Source organism: Manacus vitellinus, unplaced genomic scaffold (genome assembly GCF_001715985.3).
Source record: "Manacus vitellinus isolate BGI_N305 unplaced genomic scaffold, ASM171598v3 scaffold_4_pilon, whole genome shotgun sequence".
NCBI classification, from domain to species: Eukaryota; Metazoa; Chordata; class Aves; order Passeriformes; family Pipridae; genus Manacus; species Manacus vitellinus.
The window spans coordinates 6,860,876-6,887,981 of record NW_021940604.1 but is presented as its reverse complement, the minus strand read 5'-3'; the positions used below and the strand labels follow the sequence as shown (position 1 = coordinate 6,887,981).

Sequence of the window (27,106 nt, the reverse complement as noted above, 5' to 3'; positions counted from 1 at the left end):
TCGTGAGCACTTGCAAAGCTGAAACAGAAGGACATGCACATAACACTACCTTGTGGTGGGGAATAGTCATCAGAGTCCGTGTCACTCTCGCTGCTGTCCTCCACCAGGAAGCTGGGGTAGTTCCAGGACATGTTGAGGATGCCATCTGACTCATGAAGGAGTACATGGGCCAGCATTCGGCCATGACAGTCCATGACGATAACCTGTCCATCAGCAGTGCCAAACAGTACCTGGAAATAACAGAACAGGCCTTAGTCTTGCCAAATGTCAGCCACCGAACTCTCCTTCAAATGCATCTTATAGTTAACTAGCTATGCTGGAAATTAATTGAAGGCAAAGCAGTCAGGGATGTGAAATGGTGCCAGAATAGGACATTGCAACAAAAGATTTTTGTAAAAAATGAAGTTAAAGCAGCAGAGTCTAGAGCTAAGATCATAAAAATCTGTGAGCAAGTAATGTCTTGTGGTGGGTGCGTTTTGTTCACTTTAATATGAGACATTACATTTTATTTGAACTTGGCCATTACTACAACTAAAGTGAGCAGGTAGAAGGGCTACCACAGATTCTGCAGTATTCTTGGATTATATAGAAACATCTAAAATTGGTGGAAGAAACCAAAGTATGCATCAGTCATAACAGTATCAAAAGAAAAGGCACTGCTGACAAAAGTGAGGTCTTTGCAGAGATTTCAAACAGCTTGTAAGAAATAGAAAACTGAATAGAGAAAGACAGGTTATTCAGTTGACAAGCTGAGAGCAGGTGGCAAAACAGAGGCAAAAGCAGTATGATCAGTCCAAGAGGAAGGCAATGTGCTACACATTCAGGGAGATGAAGAAGAGCTTCCACCGACCATTTCAAAAACAAAATGGATAACCCGAGTTTTTTTCTCGCCCCTAAACAACTCCATAGCCATTGTGCACAGACTGAGGTCAGTCTGACTGGAACCTGTAATTTCTTTTTTTATAAGCATTTTCCGTTTTAAGGCTTCAAGCAAGTTAAGATCCTGCATATTTGATGAATTTTAGTAAACCATCAGGAAATAAGGATGAATAAATCTTAAAACTATAAATGCATTAGCCAAGGCCATTGCTGCTATCATGTAATTCCGTAAGAGGTGAATACATTTTAAAGCAAGTTTAAAGGCACTCATCAATTTGAAATCTGGTCAGCATTAAAAATGCAGCTAAAAGGAAGGCCTATCTTATACTTGCTCTTCAGTCTGCCACCTACTTCCAATACTTGTAAATTTAAGTTACTAACAATTATATGCTCAGATCAAAAATTCACCTAGCCTTGTATCTTACCTTTAAGAGTGGTCAAGTGTTTGGTGAAGAGTAAAAGAACAGGACGCACTGAGCAGGCATCTCCCCTACACAAACATGTAGCTTTCAGCAAAAAATATTCCCTCTTCTTTGATAATTGATAATTTCAGTTGGTAACCTTTAGCTCTTAATACTAAAAGAAATACAGAATAATTGTTCCCTACTTACATTCTCAACATCAGTCACAATTTTATAGACCTCTATTATCTAATCTGCTAGTCATCTCTTTTCCAAGCTGAAGAATCATAGCCTACTTAGGATCTCCCGGTACAATTGTTGTTCAAAGACTGCAATCACCCTTGCTGTCCTCTGCTGTCAGAGGTCTTCTTTTCCATCTTCCTTCTGAGGTGTAGTGTCAGACTTGCAGCATTCAAAGTGTGTATTGTATCAGACTTGTACAACAGCCCTCTCCTAGGAAGCAATTGTCATGGTTGCACTTTTGGATGTTTCAGAAAGCGAGCGTGGCTTCTTAAGTCTTAGTCAATAAAAAACAGGTACTAAAATTTCTTCAGTGATCAATATAATGATCAATGAAGGTTGTAAACTAGAATGGCAATTTAACAAAAGAACTCCAGTGAAGTCATTGAAATCTTAAGAAAAACAATGGAGTTGTTTCACATTATCAAAAGTATTGAAAAATCAGTATCTGGATGCCTTAACTATAATCATTACATGTTATGAATATTCTTGTGTTAAACAGTTGCTGGGTTAAAACAGCAGCTAAAGTTTGCTACAAGCCTCAGATTACTATTCTTAGATATAAAAGCAAGAACTCCAGCTTTGTTCATCTCACACCACTTTCTTTCATGATTCTTTATTCTTCTTTCACTTATATCATCTCATCTCCTTTCACACTGTTCATTATTTCAACTGTTCTCACGTGTATAATCAGTGCACAGCCACTTTCACTATTTACTTTCAAAACACAGCCACTCTCCTTCAGATCTCTACAAAATAAACTTCTACAAAGTCAAAATCCTACTAGCTTTTCACACCACTTTCATTCTACTCTATAGATTAGTTTGTTACCAGTTTCCTAGAAGTTTTATAACTTCAAATACCTAGACAGAGGAGGTGAAACTCTCTGTTGTTTCTGACAATAGTAGCAATTTTAGTGCTTCCTAAAATCCAGTAGAATCATTTTATAATTGGGTACGAATGCTTGCACTCATCACCCAGAGTTCAGTCCCATCTCAATCTAAAGCTAATTCTTTTGAGTAGCTATGCCCCCAAATCATTCAAAATTATGAAGTCCTCAGTAATTTCCAATTCAGATCAGAACAGCTGCATGTCAGTATCTTAATTCTTCACTGGAACCTCAGAGATCTTTAGCAACCCAGAAATGTCAGAGGGTACCCTTCATCTCTTTAGTCAGGTTGTAGGTTGCAAGAAGCAGCTAAGATTTGGGGTTATTGTAGCAATACAACCTTTAAAATGAAAGCATTTATCAGGCTGATAGCCCTGCTGGCTGAACTCCTGCTGAAGCTGTAAAAATGTCTAATGGTGTTATCATCCATAACATTACTCAAGTTATAAATGCCACACTTAAGCTACTCATGTCAGATGAATAAAACTCTCTTGACCTTCAGACAAAAGGTTGAGCCACAGGGTATGCCTGAAGGATCTAACAGAGAAATTTAAAAAGTTGCATTTTAGCTGCCTAAATTAATATTTTTTTGGTTATTTGCAGATCTAGGAGGTCAGAGGGAATACTGGAAAAAGGTAATGAACAAGTAATAGTGTTTTGTTACAAAAGCTAAATGATAATAATAGTAATTAAAAAAACCAAACCCAAGTACTTATTTTGAAGTGGTTCTTTGGCCCCTTGTTCTGTTCTTAACTCATTTCCCTTTCCTTCATACTGTTCATTATTTCAACTGACTTTACATGCATAACCACTTGTAGAATTGCATTTGTAGAATATGCATAATCTGATAACCAAATACCTAAAATCACCCAATACATTCAAAGTGTGAGTCAGTACCACAACAAAAATACACTATGTCTTTACAAAACATATCAAAAGTAACAAAGCCCATGCTACAGTGAAGCTGTAGTTGATTAAAGGTCACACAAATGCAGGGCTCCTGTAATGCCTACATGTTACATGCTTTGAAGGAAAAACTGCGGTAAACAGCATTAGGACAGTTTTCTAAGTCTACCAAGAGCTGAAAGTTTGGTTCAGTTCTGAAACACACATGTCCCGGTTCTCCATGAAATCCAAGCTTGGGGTGATTCCTATCTATTATAACAAATTTGAATCACCCTTCTCTTAAGTCTGCTGACCTCTTAAGTCTCTGGGATAAGTTTCATAATCTAGTTTTGGTAAATGAAAAGATTTTTCATCTAAAGATTTTTAAGCTATCATCCATGAAACTTATCATTCAAGACTGCAATCCCCTTAAATGCCCCAAGATATCAAAAACTCTTCAATAAACAGTCTGAAATATACCAATTTCTGAAAGACATATGGTAAGCAAAAGATGGGGTATTCTGCTCTGAAGTATTCATCTCATGAGAAGATGACAATTAGAATAGCCAAGAAGCTACAAAATTATTTTCAAGAGGAACAACTTGAATCTGTTTGGTGACTGTCACTGTTCCTGTAAGATCTGTCATGATGCATCTGGACCAGACAGAGTACTAGCAGAAAATGGTTTGACAGCACAGAGATCAACAAAGCTACAATGGATTGGCCAAAGACCTAGTGTTCAGCTCAGGAGGCTCACCACTTCGTAAGAGAAGTATAATTTTCCAACAGTGATGTTCTTTTTGCATTTTGTTGCTATTTAATTTGGTTTAATGTAAATTGAACTCATCAACAGTAAGAATACTCAAGCTTTATGTTAATTTGAATATACCAGCATTAGAAAACGGGGAGATCCTGCCATCTCACCATATCTGATTATATGCAGTACCTGAGGAAATTAAGTTGTTATGATTTTAGACTTAAGCCTATGAAACTGTCCTGACTTAAATCTGCAGAGAACCTAGCCATGGTCCATTCCTGCACCTTTGCCTGTCCTCATTGTCAAAGAAGCTTTCCAGAACTGCAGTCACTTTGACTCTTATAATAAGCAAGGATAATCCAATCCCAGTAATAATGTATTAAATGACTTGATGTATATATGTGGGATAAAAGAAAAAATTGTTTCCAGTCTCAGGTTTTGGTTGTTCAAACTGAACAGTCAATACTGTTACAGCAAGATATTGATAAAACAAGATGCCTCTCTTCATGACATTTAGTACCAACAGTAAAGGTTTCTAATGTTGCTGGTTAAACAAAACTCCCAGGAAATCTGATCAATACATTTTAAGAACTTGGGTTGTCATTCTGCATCAAGGAAACAACCGAGCCTTTGACTGAAGCCGAAGTATTAGAAGCTGGATTTGCTATTGCTAGTGGAAGAAATACAAAGCCTCTCGAGGCTACTTTAGGGTAGCACTTCTAAAGTGAGGGGTTCCAGTATCGTGATGCTAGAATGTGGTAAAGAGAACATGTATCTGCTTTACTTCTGTCGGCCCAGGATTTTTAAAAGATCCCCTCTGACTTTTTACAATTAACATAAATCTGACAACTCACAAAAGCAAAACAACTTGCAGACTTCACTAATTAAAACAGAATTTAGTAAACTCCATCCTAGTACAATTTCACTGTTTAAAACCCCAAATTTCCCCATAAAGACAGAACTTGCCTTGTAGGACTATGCAAGGTACATGAACAGATTGCCTTTAAATTCCTGGATACAATGAAATGTTCTGAAAATTAATGTCATCTGTCATGAAACTTCGAGTGCTCTAATCTTCCCTCAGCTATGGCTAAGTTGTCAATAACTCCACTGAGCAACTTCTCAAGTTATGGATCTTCCTTCTCCCATAAGACAGCTGGTAGCTGGAAGGACAAAGTGACCACACAAAGTTTTTCCAGAAAGCAAATGATCACATTAGAAAAGCAAAGACTTAGATATGTCCTAGAAGATGTTTACTGGGACACTCCAGCACACTGAGCTTTACTGGACATGAAATAATCATTCAACAGCCCTACAGTATTACAAAAAACTGTACTTAACCTGTAAATATTGGTATCCCACAACAGTAAACATTTTAAATAGCAGTATTTTAAAATTAAGAAACAATTTAAAACAGGGTATGACATAAAGGCAAACCCACTGTCTCCATTTTTAAAGTAGAAATTGACTCCTCAGTCTTCCCCTTTATGGATTGATTCCTGGCCAGTTCTTCTCCCTGCCCTGCTAATCCATCCAAACATAGTAAGTACAGTATGTATTGTTATAATTTGCTGGGGTTTCTATACCTGCCAAATCCTTCATGCACAGGATGAAGGAGACTATGAGACTAAGCCAAAGCACAGTATTTCTGTCAGGAAATCCTAAGGAGTGGGCTACTTGCATTGGAATGTGTTGACTTTTCAGAACTAAATACATAATTTCTGCTATTTTTTTTGTAGACATTACTTTTACTGACACATGCAAAGACGTCTGTGAGACTAGTGAATCATGATCTCCCTCTGGAAGAAACATCCTACTTAGGTCTTTTCAGACAAGTTTACAGTTGTTTTGTTATTCCATGTTCAGTTTTTGCTTTAACCAGTTGTGAGGTGCAGATGTAAACCTTATTTATACATCTCTTGAATGTTCCTAAACCCTTTTCTAAATGTATTGCAGCAAAATAGTGTTGCCTTTCAAGACTTAGGACACAGATAAGATGATTTCTGCTAGCAGCTATATTGTTCTTATTCAAGATCTTTCGTAATATTTGGATGTATCAGTCAGACAGAGGGACTTGCTGCATTTCAAACTACCCTGTTCTAGGATTCTCTTTTAATTTCCTCAGCCTCAGTTACGAGTCTCTGTAACAGTGAAGTAGTAGCTCAAGGCAGAAAACTCATCAGCATCTTGTGACCAAGCAAATCACAAATGACCTCACAAAACCTCTAGATTTTTGGTTTTTAACATTCTCCAGGGTTAACTTCTAAAGTTCGAAGAATTCCTCTTGCACCTACCCAATTTGCAAACCTTGCACTTTCAGCATTTTGTTTTACTCTCTGCCTCTGTGTGTGCCTGTTTGGCACACACATCTGCTAAAACCTTGGTACCATCAAACCAGGTAGTACGAATGCTGCCATTAACAACTTACTCTGCACAGCTCTGCATTTGCAGCTGCCTTCTTCAGTGTTCTGCTTCACTGACACTCCCTTTTTCAAAATTTAGACCTGTCTTAATGTTTTCTTTCCATCAGCCTCCTCCCTTACTTCCCCCCATAGGAAAAGCAGGCATCGTACCTCAGAAACTACATTCTGCAAAAATGCTAATAAAGCCAACTGCATTTGCACTGTCAGAAGATGCTGAGCAGTTCAAGAAAGCTGAATTAGTTCTGTTTGCCCTGATTTAGTCATCTGGACAAACATTAGTATTTATGATAGGAAAAGCCTTCAGAGTTGTCACCATAATGGCATCATACTAATAGAGATAAATCTATTTTGCTGATTCAAAATTAACTGAACTATAAAGTGATTAATATACAAAATGATTTATCAGCCTTCTGTTTATGCAGGTAGGCCTAGTAACATAGGAAATACTAGGAAAATTATTGCCTTTAATTATTTTCATTCATTAGCCTAATGAAAGAATGCTGGTCTTGCAAAGGCTTAGTTACCGCATTTTGCATTTATAGTATTAGCATTTTCCATTCCTTGGGTTCTTCTTGTTTACTGCTTCTCCATCACAAAGCAAGAGACAGTGCAGCAGTTGCTTCTTAGAATACATTACAAAGTGAAAGTTTGTTTTGCCTCAGTGTGATATTTTTGGCTTTCCTTTTTTTTACCTCAAAATGTAGAGAGAAAGAAAGAAGCAGAGTGAGGGAGACAGCTGGTCTCCTGCTGCATGCTTTTTATTTCCATTAAAAATTCAGTCACTGTAAAGCGGTTTCTTGAACTGACACAAAAAGAGACATCACCACAATTCACACACAAGCTCAGAGGGAAAGCGCTAGGTTTTCTTTGACTGCCTTTATGTCCAAAAAAAACTGAGAAGAGTTTTTGTTTCCTCAGACATGGGGAATTACCAGCTCCACACATGGATGGTACACCCAGGATCATTCAGTTAACTGCATATATACACATAGCAGTGAAATTCTCATTTGAGGCAATTAACGCTTTCAAAAGCAGCACTGGTTTAGTTACCTACTTTCAGGACTCTCTTCTACAGAGTCCATAGGGCTATTACAAAGCCCTATTACAAAATGAGAAAACAAAGTAAATCCACTGGAGATCTCAGTGACAAATCCATTTAAAAAATAGGAAGTACTAAAACCTGGAGATTCAAACTGCACTGGCTTTATTTCTTTCTAAAATAGAATAACATAGCTGAATGACTGCAAATGAGATACAGCCTTGAATGCCAGTTCAGGAGTCAAAAATGTAAGTATTCTTAAAACCAGGATCTCAAGCCATACAACTACTGTGGACATGTGGGGATAGAAGTAATTGTCCAGGCAGAGATAATGTTATTTGAAAGCATTCTGGCAAATCACAGAACGACTGATTATTATATGTCTCTGTAATTATATCTGGACCAATTCTGACCTGTGTATTCTAGGAATACACATTTCTATATTCTTTATTGACTGTGGAAATATTTTTCAAGGAAGCATCCTATTGCAATTACATTTTTAATTGAAAAGAGTTGTCCTCTACTGTATTAACAATATGCCTTAGTTTACTTAAGATGTGGACAAGAGTTGTACTTTTTTCAAAGGTGTGTCATGTTTCAAATCACATTTGAAGTAGCATGCAAAATGAACAAAAAACCAACAGCTGAACACCTTCTAAAGAACATCTTCTTTAGATGACAATTTACTCAGACAGGACTCTGAGCCTGGACCACTGAGCTCCCACAGCAGAAGTAGTCTGGAATGCTCTTTAAGCAGCACTGTTTTCTGATTTCTAACTAAACTCTGAAAGGAAAGCGCACACATGTCTATGAAAACACACATTTTTCATATATATCCAATTATATATAGCAACAAAAACAACATTTGGTGGGAAAACGCAATTAGTTTTACCAACAACTACTCAATCAGGCAAAGAAGTCAACTGATAATCTTGGCAGTTTCCCACATTATTTCCAAGCCAGGTTTTAGTTATTTCCTGAAAGATATGTTGACTGCTGAAGCCAAAATCTCCTTCAGAGTTTTAGAAGTCTGAGAGCTTCTGCTGGGGTTTTGTGGTTTTTTGTCCTAATTGAAAACGGTATTACTTAGAAAAAAGGATGACAATGTCTTTGCTGTTTTGAATTTCATCATATAAAATCAAGAAGCCTCTGGAAGTTACTCCCCTAACTTCTGCACTCTCCTTCTAGATCTTAGGTAACTCGGCATGGTCAGGAAATACATTGAATGGCTGAGGTCAAGTGTAACTGAGTCAACACGGAATCAGGCTGAGTAATAAACTGTTACTGAATGAGGTTCTGAAGAAGAATGACTATTCTTCTAAAACCAAGGAAAGCAGGGAAGGATTAATCTCTTTTCTGTTGATGCAGTCACCAACAATCCCTCAATGTCTGAACACTGACAAGAAACTGGCTCCTGGACAAAGCAGAGAGCTCCAGTTGAATCCATGCAGGATGAAACATTGATAGAAAAGGTTTTGGAGAATAAAGAGATGCTGCTCCCACTTCCCATTGGCATACTATCTTTTTTTGTCAAATCGATGGAAAGACTACATGATATCACCTTCCAAAAATAACACCTTTCATCTCCCATTTACTATGAAACTTGGCCCTTCTCTCCCAGACAAGACCTAGTGCAAAAATCTGCAAATATCTTCCTCCAGATTCAGTCACTCTAATCCTCCTCTCCTGCACCAAGGTTTCAGACTATTCGCAGGCTTGAAGACATCTGACCCAAGTTCAAGACCCCATTTGGCTCCTGGTCTTCTTATTAACTTCTAAAACATTGATGGATAAGTGATGATAAAGTTCACATCAACCATGCTGCCAGTTACATTTCTTTTGAACCGAAAAGAGCACAAAGCTCTGGATGAACCAAAGGGATCCTGGGGCCGAAGCATTCTCCGCCAAGTGGCTTTGGCAATGGAATAATGGACTGTTTCTGAAAAATGCTGTAAAACCTTGACAGTTTGGAGAGTTTTTCCTCTGTAAGAATTCCACTTTCACTCACATGCCCTCTTCTGACCAGTTCAAAATCTGAACACAGCAATTTTCCTACCTTACATATGACTTCTCCTTAGAAAGAGGGCACCTTCCCACAGAAGGTTTCATTTTTTCCCTGCAGTGCCTAAAAAGCAGCATAGGTATATGCTGCTCCCTTGCAGAGGTCTGCTGCAAAACCTCATTCTTACTATTTGCCCCACAGCTGAGCATAGCACAGAGCTTTTGAAAAAGACAAGTTCAAGTAAGCACTCCCTGTCCTAAAGAACTGAAGACTTCAGGCTATATAAGCAAAATCTTTCTGTACAAATGCCAGCAAGGTGAGAGGAGAGGTAAACAACTTCTTTCTTTCTGACGCTTCCCACACATCGACTGGTTGTGTTTCTATTTGCGCTCATCTTTACTTTGCTGACTCAAACACTTTTGCTTCAAAAATGTAAAACAGCACTGGGTAGAAAAAAGCTAAGTGGACACATTAACTGAATAGCATGACAAGTCTTCAGCTCTCCCTCCATCTCTAGTTTGTCACTGCCATCGACATCCTTGTGTTGATGCCATGTCACTGCCATTGACATGGTAGAATGTGCAGAGCTTAACAAACTCCAGATTCCAGTCAACTAAAATAGCAATATTGTGACCTGAGTGTCATAGGGAAATATTTCCAAGGTACACTGTTAAGTGTACAGCCTAGTACACTGTGCATCCAAAGGGATGTAGAAATCCATTCAGCCAATCGCTTTTTGCAGTAACAAACATCAAATACCCTGTCTACAATGATGAGCAAAACATTAAAAAAGTTGTATTACTCCTTTCAGGCAGAGTCATTAGGGGGAAAATTTCCTTGCAAGACTCATCTGAAACAGTGTTGACATGAAACACTGCAGGAGCTACTGAGAAAACATGAGCCATGATGCCATCAGTCCATAAATATCCCCCATGTTACAGCCCTCATGACTAGAACAAACAGCACCATCTTGTTAGCTCTCTCAGCGCCTTGCCTCCACAGGCTGGATGAAGAGCATCAAGGGAAAGATTAGGCAAGGCACAGATGAAGTGAGTGGGAAGAAGAAAGCACACTGAAGCATCACCTTATTGCTCTGTTCCTTCAATTACCCACTCAATAAATGTGCAGTACAGGCTAGGGTTTCTGGCAGGAAAAATCTTGTCTGGAATAAACTCACAGAGAGATGCCACAGCTCCTGAAACTGTAGATGAGCTCTGGAGGCTCCAAAGAGAACATCCTTGTTGTCTACCCTCACCAAAACTCAAGGCAAACCCTATAAAGTCCTCATCTGAGTACCGAAATTTGCAGTGTAGCTGCTCATTGCAGTGAGAAAAGGAGAGTGCAACTAAAAAAAGGTACAGTGCACCAAGCTATCTAACTCTTCTCCCTCCTTCTTTTTGGAAGCTGTATTTTCAGCAGAATGATGCATGCAAACCTACTCTGAGACAAAAACGCAAAGGAAAGACAATGCTAATACAACTACGCACTGATAGCAGAAAAAAGCAGGGAAGAAAAGAGAAATCCATAATTTAGGAAATAGCTGCATAATGCAGCTTGAAAACAACATAATAAAAAGAGATGGGAGAAAGAAAGGCAAAATAGCACTTAAAATTCACATTTCTTTTTCACACAAAATCTGTCGCTATTATGTACCATCATAAAAATCAAGTCCCCAAGCAAAGAGCAAAACCAAAGTGTTACTGAATTCCAGCGTGTATAAATACATAAAACAAGAATACAAAGTCTCCCCAAAAACATTTAAACCTTTTAAGTATAGATAAAACCCCCACATATTTTGTCTATGAGAGGCTGCAGTAGTATAGTAAACATTCATAGGCCCCTCAGCACAAGCAAGCAGAAATCATTAATTTTAATAGCAAGTTTGCCACAAAGGTTTGAAATGCTTCTAAAATCAGCCCAAAATATTAAAGACAGTTAAGCTGTGGTAGGTTTTGTTTATCTGGTTTTTTTATTTACCAAACAGATTTATCTTGAAAGACAACTGAACTTGCCTTCCCCTGCATTTTCCTTTTTTTACACTTTAATGCTGCTGCTCAATTATGCAGCATGCAAAGCAAAAACCTTTATACATGACTTAACCATTGTCTGCAGTCCTTGTGGCTTGAATAAACTGCCTACTTAATTAATGACACTTCTTCAATGCTATAAAAAGCCTCTAGCCATTTTCCCCAGTAATCTGAGTAATTCATCCATCTATGAAAATAAGACTTTCAGTTCTTTGTCAAAGTCTGTATCTTATGGTGCAATTCTGAGCAGCCCTAGTCATTGTAAACATGTATGTGGGGTCATTTGATAGTCTCTACATCCAGAACTGATGGGAGAAAAGATATATCTTTGTATGTTAAAACACAAAAATATAGTTATTCCCCAGCATTTTAAAGGCTCAATTATGTGAACCAGTAAAAATCCTTAATAGGGACAAGAAATATTCTAATAAAGACCAAAATAATTGCTTACACTTTCAAATTGTACAGGTTCCTTCTCTTCATTCATAATAATTAAGGTAAACAGCTACCTTCCCTGTACTGCCCCAGCTGCCTGTTTGTAGCTCCCTTTCATCATTCTGTCAACTCACTAAAAGGTGTCTTCAAGATTTTTTTCCACACAGCTAGATGTCTGAGAATAATTAAACTTGAACAGTGTGACTAGCACAATAGCAAGGACTGCCTGAATAAGATGTGTGCTACAGCACCTGAATACAATCAAAGAAGTAGGGTGCACAAACTCCTCATTCCAAGGTAAACGTAGGTGAGAAGATGACAGCAGGGCCCAAACAGATACAATATTTTCAAACACTTACAAAGTCCTTAGTTGTAAGCTGTGTTCTGGAAGCTAGGTAAGGCTGCTACCCCTCCTCCCAGCTTAGGAGCTGTTCAGAACAACATTTCCCTGAAAAGGTAGTAGCAAATGCAAGTTCACAGATGAAAATGGGAGGTCCAAAAGCAGACTCTACTAAAGTGGACCTAGGTAAATTCCTGCCAGGGACTAAAGTCATACCAAAATCAAGAAGCCTGAGAGACAAGCTCATGAAACACCCAGTGCCACCAGTAACCATTTGACAGCGCTTCTCATTAATCAGTTCCTACCTCCTATGAGAACTGTGGCTACCACATGGCAGCCTCTTGGCACAGCACAGCACTGATACTATTTAGGGACACGTAGGGCACCACCAGTTGTACTAGCACACAGATCCCACCCAGCTACACTGCTGGACCCAGAAATAACAAGCATCCCCTTCTTCATGTGAAGCTCCATTCTGACTCCTGGGCTCCACCCTGAAGCACTGCAGGCAAGGGGAAGAAGGTGAAGCTTGCCCCTGCCTCCTGCTTGTCACTGAAAAAAGATGCTGAAGCGTCTGTTGTTGCCATGGGAATAGAGATGGCGAGCACTGGGAGCAGGAGTACCAGCACAGAAACTGCCTTCCTGCACAGCTACTGCAAGCTGCAAGAGTTTTTTTAAAAAACAACATACAGAGCTCCCACACCCTGCGCTTTGAGACAAAGCTGTTCATCTACTACTGTCTCATTGTTGCTTCCAATGCATTGTAAGACCCTTCAGTGCACAAGGTATCTCTTCCTAACGCAGTGCTGCTTTTCGGTTTCACCAAGAGCATAATTTTGTCTCACTAGAAACAGGAGCGGCTGAATCTTGAGGCCTGTACTTACACATTCTTAGCACTAATGCATGTTGCATTGCAATGAAGCCACATACAACAGTGTTCCCAGCAGGATGCAAATCAAATTAGCTAACTGCTTGTATACCTGTTTTCAAAGAAAAGAGGAGGAAAAGCTGACAAAGTTCACACATACCTGTAGTCTGTTACATCCTAGCCACAGTAAATACCAGCCAGTCCCTGAATTTCCACAAGTTAAAGTTTACAGCTGGAAAAGGGGAGGGGGGAGAAATAGAAATAGGCACTTACAGCTGTGGGAAAAGTCTAATAATTTATACTAGCAGAGATGTAAGGAATAAATATGGATTACTAGCACCTCTTGGGATAACCTTGAATTAAAATATATTAATTTTCATCACAGCCTTCCTCTATTGGAGAGTGATTTCCTTCTGGTTCCCTTCTCACACACAGAAACAGCAACAGAAACAACCCCAGGGAAGTCCAAGAAGTTACACTACATTGCTATAAGCAAAATGATAATTAGACCCCTCTACAGTTTTTAGTTCTCTGACACTGTCTTTCTCCATCCTGAAGAGAGATAATTTTTTTAATGGGTAAAATCTGTGAGGAGAGGGACAATGTGTCCCAAAGGCGGCAGAAGTTGATAGATTAAAAAATGTCACTAGGAGCTGAGCAAACACAAAGGAAGGGAGATGAAGCACTGTTATATGTTTCATATAACTTATGGGTTTAGGAAAAATCCTCAATTACTTACTGACATTGCTTCTATAATTATAAATAAACCCTTTGACTAGACAAAAGTCAAGTTTTTCTCACTTAGAATTCATTCAATCTGCTTGGTATGCACACTCCCTCTTCGCAAAACAAGTGTGGTATGACACCACAGAACTCTCTCAACACAGGGTAGAGCATTTTCTGATATTTCAAATATACTTTCTGTCCTTACATGATCCTAGGTGAGCCTTCTCACCAGAAAAATACTCCACATGACTCCTACAGTCTCTTGTAGCCCTTAAAAACAGTGAAAAGAAGGTCTCACTCCTAAGTAATTCTATCCATCCAAGTTTAATGCAAGCATGGCACTCTGCTTGAGATACAGATGACCCAGGCTTGTAAAGTCTTCCTTTTGTATATCCCCAAGAGGCCAGTAGGGTTCTGCCTTGTCCAGGTGTCTGCTCTAGTTATAATGTACAGGAGAAAATGCCTAAATAAGCAGGAATACAGACATACAAGGAAGTGAGAAAACTAACTTCTAGTCCTCCATAATAAACATGCAGAATCACAATCAAAAGGCCTATGTATTGAATTAGTTGAAGAAGGCCATAGCTCAAAGTCCAGACTCAAGATCTGGGTGTGAACCATAGCAGAAATCTGCCGATGACCTTAATGAGAAGTTCATCTGAGACATACGATGCTGAGAAAAAGCACTGCAGTCATCCATATGACTCACAGTAAGTTTGTCCCCAAAAGACAAGGAGAAATCCTGAAAAAACCAGTCACAAGAACTCTCTTCCTAAAAGAAAACGCAGAACAGTTTCATCTAGTATTAATAAAATCAGCCAATAACTTAATCAGGGCAGAGTACCTAACAAATAAGTTAAAAGATACAATTATATCAATCTCAGCAGGACTGTACTTCATCCTGGTCACCTCTATTGCTCTCATTCTATCTCCATGCTTTCAAAAGACTTGAGAAAGCATTAACTATGGAGTTTCATCTATGGGTGACATTAGCCACTACCTCACAGGTGCTTTTCTTCAAGCCTGTGTCAACACCAAGGACACAAACCCAGAGGCCACACACACTCTGACAAACAAGACGATGGTTGGCAATACTGCAGAATCCAACCATTTCTTGCCTCCAACAGAAAGATGGTGGTAGGAAATTATCCTCCTCTTGTAGAGTTGCCACAGAGTTGTAGTGAGGAGTGACAGAGGTGACAGTCTGCTGGTGCTGAATAGACAGATAGGAGAAAAGATGGAGGAGATAGCAGAAAAGAGGAGGATGCGTGCAGAAGGGAGTGAAGGAGAAAGTTAAGAGAACTGAAGGGTGAGGTGAACAGACATACTAAATTAAGCAATTTTTTATCAGGACAATGGAAAATTGATACTGAACAATACAATCCCCTTGGAAATTTAACTTTCAAAGATAATTGTGTTAAACTCATGGGACCATGGAGTGTAATGTTTTCCAAGAACACATTCATTAGCAACCCTCACGGCACCAGAGCGGTGACAAAAAGAACAATAGGAAAATATAAATTTAAATGTTGACATTTATCTTTCACTCACTCTACTGACGAATAGACTACATTAAGCAATAGGGAAGATGCCGGAGCTATTCTAGACCAGAGTGATATTTTGTTCTCATTTGCACAGATACAAATCAGAAGAGAAATTAGGTAAAGAAATAAGCTAGTAAGGGTACTCATTTCCATACGCACTTATTTGTGTGTAATAGATGCAATGTCCTTCCCTCTAGTTTGCTATTTTTAGTTTGAACTGAGCATAGTCTCTTGCCTAGTACCTCTGTGATTCATATCTCTTTGTGCCTCCAGAGACAAATACATCTAAATATATTTTAGAAGATCACTTCTTTCCACCAGCTCTGGAGAACAGTAAAAAGATCCATCATCACTTAACATGAAAACCCCTGCAAACCACATAGTTAGGAGAACTGTGCAGAGCAATATCAAGCTTGTGGCTGGTTTGGGTCTCTATTTTCAGTGAGTTTGTCAGCAGTAGAGTCTATAAGTCAAGCAAGTGATTTTCACATAGCTGGAATTAGCCATTATGTTCGAAAGCATTTATCTGGATGCTAAACAAGTGTTTGTTTCCTGGAATAACCACTTATGGAGCATCCAGATTAGAAAGTACAAACATATTGGCTAAATTGAATTAAAGGCAGTCAGCCACTCCAAATTAAACACTCAAATGAAGATACTTCCAAATACAGCAGTAATAACTGAGCATCACACAAATGGGGTAGCCTCACACTCAAAACACAGGACTGAGAGCTATTAGATCTACTTCTGCTGCTTGTCTCTTCCTCTTGATCTCAAGTAAATTATTCATTGTCAAGATTTACATTTCCCCAGATTCAAAAAGAGGCAGTTAGACACACTGGCTTTAAAAAGCAATGTTGCAATAATTAATTCATTATTCTTTGCAGAGCCCTCTAAAATTATTAGATGCTGCTGCAGAAATGCATATTATTAGTGCTATTATATTCCACTAGAAATTCCCAAAATAACTCTATCTTGGATGAATTTATAGTATTCTAAATTTAGTGTTACCTTAAGTCTTGAACCAGCATCTTTTCAGGGAGGTGTAAAATGAAGGGAGGAAAACAATCCAGCTGTGATCATAATAGAGTTACTCTTTGCACTATTCTATGCCCATCATTTCTTTCAGCACTGTATTATACACACATACACAGCCATAATGACAGCAAGCATGTGGAGGGAAAGACCAATCCAGTAAGCTCAGTAGTAAATGGCAAGGTGCCATTGTAAATTCTGCAGATGAAACCAGTGGCCTAGCTCAAGCCACGCTATAAATGGTGATGTGTCCAATATCACATAATTCTTTAGAAAATAGTAAAGACGATTTTTTTAAACTGGCTTTTTCAATGCTTAGCAAGATTTGAACTCAATGGTTGGAAAAATGGCCTTCTTTTAAATTATGTTGTTTGCATAATGTTGAGACATCTCTTCGACACTCAGTTAATTGGGTCCATTTGCTTATATGAAGGCAAAACATAACTATATCTGCAGCTGGAACTGCTTTTGCTGCAAGTGCAGACTGGACAGATCTACACAAAAATGACCAGTCAGATGTTTAATAGTCCAGGCTGTACCTCTGCTCAAATGCATTTTCAAGACACCTGTACCAACAAATTAAAGGTACAATTACAGATTCCTGTCTCAAACAACTGAATAAGATTGTGTGTGAATCAGAGTGAAAAGTGATGATAGGTAACTTGGTACATTTTCATATTTGCCTAATGAGAACAGGATGAATTAAATTTTCTTTATTGGGGGGAGTAGCAATTTCGAGGGAAACTGATCTTACCAAGTGACCATTTTACTTAACAATGTTTTAAAAGGTGTAGTCTACAACATATCAATGCAACCCAATTGACACCTCTAAATGCCCCATTCATTACCTGTTGGTCATCTGGAGTCCATATTCCACAGGTGATCTGACTCTCCAAGTTTATTTCTGAAGACCAGTGTCTTTGTCCACTGACTGAACCGACCAGCACAAATCCATCTCTGTAGGAGATAAGTGCTTGAGTCCCATCATGGCTCCATGTAAAGTCGCTTACCTTGACATATCAAAGACAAGAAAACAGATATATGGGCCATGTAGGAATATTTTGTTGTTTTAATAAAAGGCAACACTGCACAGAACGAGACAGGGCACCTATTAACCCAGTTGTAGCACTGTCATGCCTATTAGAGAAAGTAACTGCGCTTTTGTGACAATTCTTGCATGTTCTCTTCAACAAAGAAATGTTTCATTTTCTCCTGTGCTTTTTGAAAGGTATAAAGCATCATTGATTGTCCTCTTCATTTTGCCTCTCAGGATGTGATCACTCTCAACTGCAGAGAAAACATGCATACCAACCTGTGCCCCACGATCATTCACAAGCTCCACAGACCATCTGCCTTCGTATTGTATCCAAACAAATATTCCTCCATCTGCATCACAGGTTGCTAATTTCTGGAATGGTTCGTTCCATCTCACCAGCACAACCTTAAAAGATTGCAAACAAATACAGCATTACCAAAACTGCATGTTGTGCTAACAGCTATTTAACAAGAACTGGTTAAACAATACTGCCAGATAAACATCATCGCATTTACATCCTAAAGATGTACAAAATAGCAATTTTCAGCACAGCATTAGGCGTCTCTCAAGAACAGCTGGAATTGTTTTTTCATGGTTGTCAGGAAACGCACAATCTCTCATCGTCAGACCTTTTTGGAAGGCACTGCACGCTTCCAATAAAATCATACTGTACACTGGAACGCAGCACTCCATTACAGAAGCAGCAAACAGGAGGCTCTGCACAGACCATCCAACAGTCCTTCAAATTATTCCCCCCACTGTAATCTCAGAGACTCAGAGACGTCAAATCATCACTTCTTGGTGACTTCAAATGAAGTTGCATGCACCGGTATCAGAGAGTAAATTTAAATACTCCTATTGAATACTCATATTCAAAAAAACCCCCAAAAGTCCCATATTATTAAAAACTAGAAATTTCATAGGAAAGTCGCTTTGGTACTGCATGAAGAAGGAATACAAAACAGCTTTAGGTTCTTCTCTCCACATTAGTGTTATCTGGGCTTTTCTGAAGAATCTAATGAAGTCTAAACCTACCAAATTGCTCTCTCATTTTTAATTAATATCAATTTAACAAATACACTATCTCTTGAGACTTCAGTAAAAAACAGAAAAAAGCATGTCATCCCAGTGCTTGAAGCAAAATTAGCAGTAAAACCATTTACCTTCTGTTAGTGACTTTTTCTTAAAAACTTTTTTCCCAAAACTGGTTGTATTTCAAAAATATGTTGATATATATGGGATGCTTACATTCATACACAAGTAAATTCCCCTCCAGCTATTCTACTGAGACACAGTGTATGCAAATGAAGTAAACATATACTAAATACTCAATCAGTAGTGTCATTTTAACTACTTACTAAGCATCCAGTTCTAATGACACTTTTTCATAAAACTATATAGAGAATTAATCATCTAAAAGAGACGGACAAGTTTTCCTGAAATATATTTTGCTGTTTACAGAGAGGGACTGATCTTCCTAAAGATTCCAGCCCTAAGATGAGCTCTAAGTAGAGAGACTCTTTATGCTTCACACCAAAATTAGCAGTCGCTTTCAGAATTAGGATATAAATACACATATATACCTAAAACCTAAACTTGACAGCTGAGGGATGATATTACACTTATTTAGTGAGTGCTACACTTATTCAGAGGGTCAGAACTTCAGAACATGTCTATCAGGGAAGCTCACCAGCCCAAAGCATCAACCCTTGAATGGTTAAATAACCACAAGAAAAGCGTTTCTTTGTTCATATGCAAAGATTATGAGGAGAAGCAAGTATGACAAACTACCTCTCTGTTTATGCAGCTTAGAAGAATCCCATTTGAGATTTTGCAGAAAAACACTTGCTTCTACTTGACCATAACCTTGCAGCTGCACTCCAAGTCACCAGTACCATTTCCAGTCAGGCAGATTATACCATGCCCCTGGATGGACTATAGCACACACAGCTTTTAAAAATATTCTTTTATTGGAAGGGCAATAAATAAAATATTTCATCATAGCAACGCAAGTAGATGTACTTTGTTGGAGGTTTTGCTCTGTCCCTTCCATCTAAATAAGAATAGCACAGATTTGTCAAAATTTTGTTTTCTTTTTGGTATAAGTCCTATGCAAAGAGCCATAAAATTTCATCCACCCTGAGGCAAAATGCAACAGTGACATAACTGTACTTGCCAGCTATGCCTAACAGTATTATGAAAGGACTGAAGAAAAACCCAAGGATAACACTGAAAAATTTTCTTTAAAGGTTGGGAGCTGCCAAGGTTAATGATGACTATTAATGAGCAGAAGGTACTTACCATTGCTAAAAAACCAGACCTTTAAATGCTTAGGCACTGCTCACATTGGATATTTCATAGATCATACAGAATGAATTGCAAGACAAAATTTAGGAACAAAAAGAAAACTAATTGTTCAACTAATATGGATTTTTTAGCTAACACCATTGAAATTTTTAGCTAACACCTTAAAATCGCCAGACAAAACAGGGTAAAGATTTGAGAAGAGCATACAATTTTACAGATTAGACATACCAGTTGACCAGTAATATGAATTATGGGCAAAGTGACAACAGTTACTTTGTTGCAGTTTGTTTCTTTTCTATTTTAAATAGGAATTTTGTTAAAACTTCAAAATTTTTATTCAAATTCTGTACAACCTGTCTTTTGTTTAGACTTGATAAAACATTCAAGGTACGTCTGAATGTAAACAAGATTAGCTATAGCCTCCCTCTATTGCAATTAGATACAAATTAGTAACTTCCAAAATAAACTTACTGTTTTATATTCAGAAAAGTGAGAAAATGATTTGATATGCCTTCTGATAACAGTCTCATAAGGAAGCAAATTTGTAATTTGAAAATTCAAGTCCTTCAAGCACAGAGCAAATGCTACCATTCTATGAGGTCATTTTAAAGATGCTGCCGTAATTTACATTTAACATCTGACTACAGGTGCTGAGTCCACAACTGCTTTGAGTATTTCCAGTTTCATTTTAGACACTTAGCATACTGAAGAAGAGATAAAGAAAGGAAGGATTGCCTTTTGGCTTTTACATTGGCTAAAACGTAAAGCATATGAAAACATGTCCCATTGATAGCACACTTAAATAAAGCATAAGTTGGAATTACCCCTCTGCAAAGAGGAATTTTATTGCTAATCCATAAATGCAAAGATATCATTACTTTCACTAACAGCTTCAACTCACAGAGGACCAATTTTTACTTCTGCCTTTATGGTCTCTGCTTCCTACTTAACATCTTCACACAGGTACTGAAGGACTGAACAGTTATATCTTGTATTCAAAGGAGTTAGAATGCTGGTGCACAAAAGTAAGTTGTCTGTGGACAACTTGTGGTCCACACAGCCTTCTTATATTGTCTAATTATTTTTATTTTTGTTTGTTGCTCGAATATGGGTTTTTTTAAATTCTACAAGAATTGCAAATTGTGTTCATTCTGAGAGCTCTTGCTATTCCTAATTTCATTACAGTTTTTGAAAGAGGTGACGGAAAATATGATACCAATCAATCTTCCAAGAGCAGAAGTCCTTAATCTAGAATACCATATAACAGTCATTACTGAAATCTTACTTATGTACATAAAGTACATAACTGCTACAAAAGCAAGGGACAAACATCTACAAAAAAATAAAACGGGTAAGTAACTAGGGCAATTAGTTCCTAGAGTTCCTTACCAAATTCAGATAGATTTTATTACAGATACACTGTAGTGAGTCACAGTGACTCATTTATTCAAATCTCTGATCCTCCATCCATTTTACTGGGGAACGAGCATATGCTCTAAAGATAGAGGTCTTCTCCAGCATTCATTTTCACACACACTATGGAGACGTGCTTGCAGACGGACTATTGCAGCAATAGAGCAGAGAATACTTGATGCCAATATTTGATTACAGCAGAGTTTGCTACACCTGGAGGGCCACATTCCTTTATGTGGCAGGAACATTTCTGAAATGACAAGTAAAGTAGATATCTTTACAGGGTGCACAGGATGTGATGCATTATAACTCCATTGTGCATATGGAATTCCTGGCCTTTCCCCCCAAATAAATCATACTACATTTCCAGTGCTATTGAAGGTGCTGAAATAATTCCATGTTCCAAGCAGCAACAGCAGAAGGCCTAACTGTTCCTAGGACAGAATAATAAAGGAGATTAGTCTATTGCCTACACTAGCAGAGTACAGAACTCAGCCCTTTCAGGCATCTTTCAATCCTGTGCTTTTAGGAAAGTACTTAAGCTTTTAAAGGAACATCTATCGGTTGAAAGAAAGCATTGGCAAAAGGAACTCGACAATCTACCTAGAATCACTGAGCATCACCTATTTGCTCTATCAAGCAGTCCTATTATGCAATTCCCTAGTGAGTATATTGACCTTCACTCGTGGTTACAGGTATAGAAAAATGTGTGCATATAGTACAGGCAACATACTAGTACATATTATGGTTTATTAACAGCCACAGAGCTGAAAAAATGTTTAAGTATATTTATCAAAGAAAAAGGATAAGTGAACAGTGGGGAACAGAAATGAAACACAGAAGTACAAGAACCAGAGAAAGCAACAGCCACTTTCACATGCTACTAACAGTTCGGTGCCTCTCTCTCCATAATACAGAGAGATACAGATATATGTATATACGTGTATAATGTGTATACACATTACATAAATATAATACGGGTATGTGCATTAATATACATCCCTACTAAATCCTTGAAGGAACCTGTGCCAACCTTGCACATTTGTTAGTTAACTAACTGAAGTTAGTTAACTGAAGTGGATTTTTATAACTAGAAAATAATTTGAAAGTTACAACGAGTGCCCAGAATAAGCAGTAGGGTTGTAGTTAAAGAGCTGTTCCTTCTCATTATATTTTATTTATAACCAATATTTGGTTATAAATGGTTCTATATATGTTTAGTTCAGCAAAATGTTTAACTGTCTTAAATATTAGTATAAAGGTTATCTAAGTTCTCTCTCTCCTAATTTCTCATGCTGCAAACAGACTGTTTGCAATTGTTCTTACTTTCACCTTCACTTATGACCTTCATTTCTTGCCATGACAACATCAAGATAATTCTCTCCATTCAAACTAATTCAATCACACTACCCCCAAACTTCACCAACTACATAAAACAATGACAAACTAACAAACCAACTAACACCATAACCACAACCTTTACCTCCCTATCAATTATGCTCCTGCCACTATCTCCCATAGTACTCGCAATCCCCTAGAAACTTAGGTTATTTAAACCGAAGGCCTTCAAAGCCTTAAACAAGGGCTAATCCCTCTTAGTTTCTGTTAAGGTACACAGGACACTAACCTGCATCTCCTGAATGCAACTCAGATGCTTTAATTAAGCTAGAACCTCCCCCTAGACAGATGGGCTTTGATCCCATAAAATTTTAGTTAACAGCTAAATGCCCTAACCAACAGGCTTCTGCCTACTAGATCCCGGCGCATGTTTAATGCACATCAATGAGCTTGCAACTCAACATGAATTTCACTACAGAATCGATAAGAAGAGGAATTAAACCTCTGTAAAAAGGACTACAGCCTAACGCTTCTACACTCAGCCATCTTACCTATGACTTTCATCAACCGTTGACTATTCTCCACTAACCACAAAGATATCGGCACACTTTACCTTATTTTTGGTGCATGAGCTGGTATAATCGGCACAGCCCTTAGTCTCCTCATTCGAGCAGAACTAGGGCAGCCAGGCACCCTTCTAGGCGATGACCAAATTTACAATGTAATCGTCACCGCACATGCTTTCGTTATGATTTTCTTTATAGTAATGCCTATTATAATCGGAGGATTTGGCAACTGATTAGTACCCCTAATAATTGGTGCCCCCGACATAGCATTTCCACGAATAAATAACATGAGCTTCTGATTACTTCCCCCATCCTTCCTACTTCTCCTAGCATCTTCTACAGTAGAAGCCGGAGTCGGAACAGGATGAACAGTATACCCGCCCTTAGCAGGAAATCTAGCCCACGCTGGCGCATCAGTAGACCTTGCTATCTTCTCCCTTCACCTGGCAGGTGTCTCATCCATCCTTGGAGCAATCAACTTTATTACCACAGCAATCAATATAAAACCACCTGCTCTCTCACAATACCAGACCCCTCTATTCGTCTGATCTGTCCTAATTACTGCAGTCCTACTTCTCCTCTCCCTACCAGTCCTCGCTGCTGGCATTACAATGCTTCTAACAGATCGAAACCTAAACACCACATTCTTTGACCCCGCAGGAGGCGGAGACCCAATTTTATATCAACACTTATTCTGATTTTTTGGCCATCCAGAGGTCTACATCCTTATCCTGCCAGGATTCGGAATTATTTCCCATGTTGTAGCCTATTACGCCGGTAAAAAAGAGCCCTTTGGCTACATAGGCATAGTCTGAGCCATACTATCCATTGGCTTCCTAGGCTTTATCGTATGAGCTCACCACATATTTACAGTTGGCATGGACGTAGACACCCGAGCTTACTTCACATCCGCCACTATAATCATTGCAATCCCCACCGGCATCAAAGTCTTCAGCTGATTAGCAACCCTACATGGTGGAACAATCAAATGAGACCCACCCATACTATGAGCCCTAGGCTTTATCTTCCTCTTCACCATTGGTGGACTAACAGGCATCGTCCTTGCCAACTCCTCCCTAGATATCGCCCCGCACGACACCTACTACGTAGTTGCACACTTCCACTATGTACTGTCTATGGGGGCAGTATTCGCCATTCTAGCTGGCTTCACACATTGATTCCCACTATTCACCGGCTACTCCCTTCACTCCACATGAGCCAAGGCCCACTTTGGAGTAATATTCTTTGGAGTCAACCTAACATTTTTCCCACAACATTTCCTAGGCCAAGCTGGTATACCACGACGATACTCAGATTACCCAGATGCTTATACCCTATGAAACACCCTATCCTCCATCGGCTCCCTCATCTCCATAGTAGCTGTAATTATACTAATGTTCATTATCTGAGAAGCCTTCGCATCCAAACGGAAAGTAGTACAACCAGAACTTACCTCTACAAACATCGAATGAATTCACGGCTGCCCTCCTCCCCATCATACCTTCGAAGAACCAGCCTTTGTCCAAGTACAAGAAAGGAAGGAATCGAACCCTCATAAGCTGGTTTCAAGCCAACCGCATCAAACCACTCATGCTTCTTTCTTATGGGTTGTTAGTAAAATCATTACATAGCCTTGTAAAGACTAAATCACAGGTGAAAACCCGGTACATCCCATTCCAACTCCATGGCCAACCACTCTCAATTTGGTTTTCAAGACGCTTCATCCCCTATTATAGAAGAACTTATTGAATTTCACGACCACGCCCTAATAGTCGCTCTAGCCATCTGCAGCCTAGTCCTGTATTTACTAGCTCTTATACTTATAGAAAAACTATCCTCTAATACCGTCGATGCACAAGAAGTAGAACTTGTCTGAACAATCCTACCCGCCATTGTCCTAATCATGTTAGCCCTCCCATCCCTTCAAATCCTCTACATAATAGACGAAATCGATGAACCTGACCTCACCCTCAAAGCCATTGGCCACCAATGATACTGATCCTATGAATACACAGACTTTAAAGACTTATCTTTTGACTCTTACATACTACCAACTACAGATCTACCACTCGGCCATTTCCGCCTCCTAGAAGTTGATAACCGCATCGTCATTCCAATAGAATCCCCAATTCGAATTATTGTTACAGCTGATGACGTTCTCCACTCCTGAGCTGTTCCTAGCCTTGGTGTAAAAACCGATGCAATTCCAGGACGACTAAACCAAACTTCCTTTATCACAACCCGCCCTGGGGTCTTCTACGGTCAGTGCTCAGAAATCTGTGGAGCCAACCACAGCTTCATACCTATTGTAGTAGAATCAGCCCCTCTAACACACTTCGAAAACTGATCTTCCCTTCTAACATCCTAATCATTAAGAAGCTATGAACCAGCACTAGCCTTTTAAGCTAGAGAAAGAGGATTATTCATCCTCCTTAATGACATGCCCCAACTAAACCCCGCACCTTGACTTTTTATTATACTTACTTCGTGACTCACTTTTTCTCTTATCCTGCAGCCTAAACTCCTACTATTTATCCCAACCAACCCTCCCTCCAACAAAACACTACTCACTACAAAACCCCACTCCTGAAACTGACCATGAACCTAAGCTTCTTTGATCAATTCATAAGCAAAGAGCATCACATAAATATTTTTCCTCCTAATAATCCTAGACAAAAAAGAAGCAGATGTGGTAGACAGCTAGTTGGCATCACCCATCTTTCCTATCCTCCTTGTCTTATATTGCATTCTCTAATGATACACTCCCTATCTCTCCCACACCTGCAGAGCTTTGACTTTTTGTTTCCAGCAACATTACACCTGGGTGGAAGTGCTTCGTTTGCATATGGAGCTGTCACTTTCCAAGGTATGATACCCATCATGGAATTATTACTCCTGCTATTAATAACAAACATTGTGCTGCAGCTAAAGAATGGCAAATTTATAATAGTGTTTACAATTCTTGAGAAAAACTGCCAATTCATAATAGGGGCTGCAGGTTACACAGTGGGTAAATGAATAGCAAATGAGTTCTGGGAGACAGAAAACACCATCCCAAATTTTTTGTGTTTCTTTAGCCTAAATAATGAAAAAATGAGCTCTCCTCTAGAAGGACTGGAGTAGCCTCCAGATATCTCAGGGATGGATGTCATTTAATACCCCTTACCCCTGCCACAGGAGAAGCTGTGGTCTGCAGTGATGTGCACTGAGGGCACAGCAGCCGCTCACAGCCCCTGGGGATTCGGCTGCTGCCCGTTGCCACTCGTAAGTTAGAGGTTTGACACTTTATCCCAGGATCCTACATTTTCATTGAAAAAAAGTGTATTACTCTGCCAGCTGCTGTCATCTTGCTTATTCTGCTCTTTGAAAAGGAGTTTCAATTTTTGCAAATAATATTTAAATATAACAACATTCTTGTATTGTAAAAATAAAGAAATACAAAAACCCCAACATTCAAGGACCAAATTGGAACAGCTTTTTTTTTTTTTTTTTAAACTGACAATCTGATTTCATGGTATAACATTATCAATAAGCTAAGTTTGTGAGCTGGGGACCTAACCTTGCACTAACTGAAATCAGAGGTAAGGCTGGACCAGCAATAAGGTGCTGACCACAATGAAGATGAAAGGTCCAGGCACAACCCTGTACCTTCTTCTGACCACAGACTTCTCTGTGGCCTTCATATGAAAACCGAATCCAAAGCAAATACATCCCTAACTCAAAAACCTCAGGTAAGGCTCTGAAGTTAAGTACCGTGTAGGCATACATCAGAAGCTCCATGCCATTTTGTTGAATACCTGCTCTAATTTTTTCCCCTTTATCTTTGGCATTTGTTCTCCTAATGCTCAGAGCACACACCAGGCTGACAAAGACTCAGATCACCTGTGCAGCTGCAGAAAGAGAAATGGCCAGGCAGGAGCAATGCAGTTCACCAGCAATAACCCCCTGAGTAAGCA

The 27,106-nt window shown here is 38.9% G+C and overlaps 1 protein-coding gene across 1 annotated transcript in view; it reads right to left on the bottom strand.

Annotated features, from left to right (window-relative positions):
• Window positions 1-27,106, bottom strand: part of TULP4 (TUB like protein 4) — a 132,608-nt gene that overhangs the window by 39,191 nt on the left and 66,311 nt on the right. The window contains 3 exon segments of the mRNA XM_008932337.3: window positions 50-230; window positions 17,339-17,500; window positions 17,803-17,931. Of these exon segments, the coding sequence (XP_008930585.3) occupies window positions 50-230; window positions 17,339-17,500; window positions 17,803-17,931 (472 nt within the window).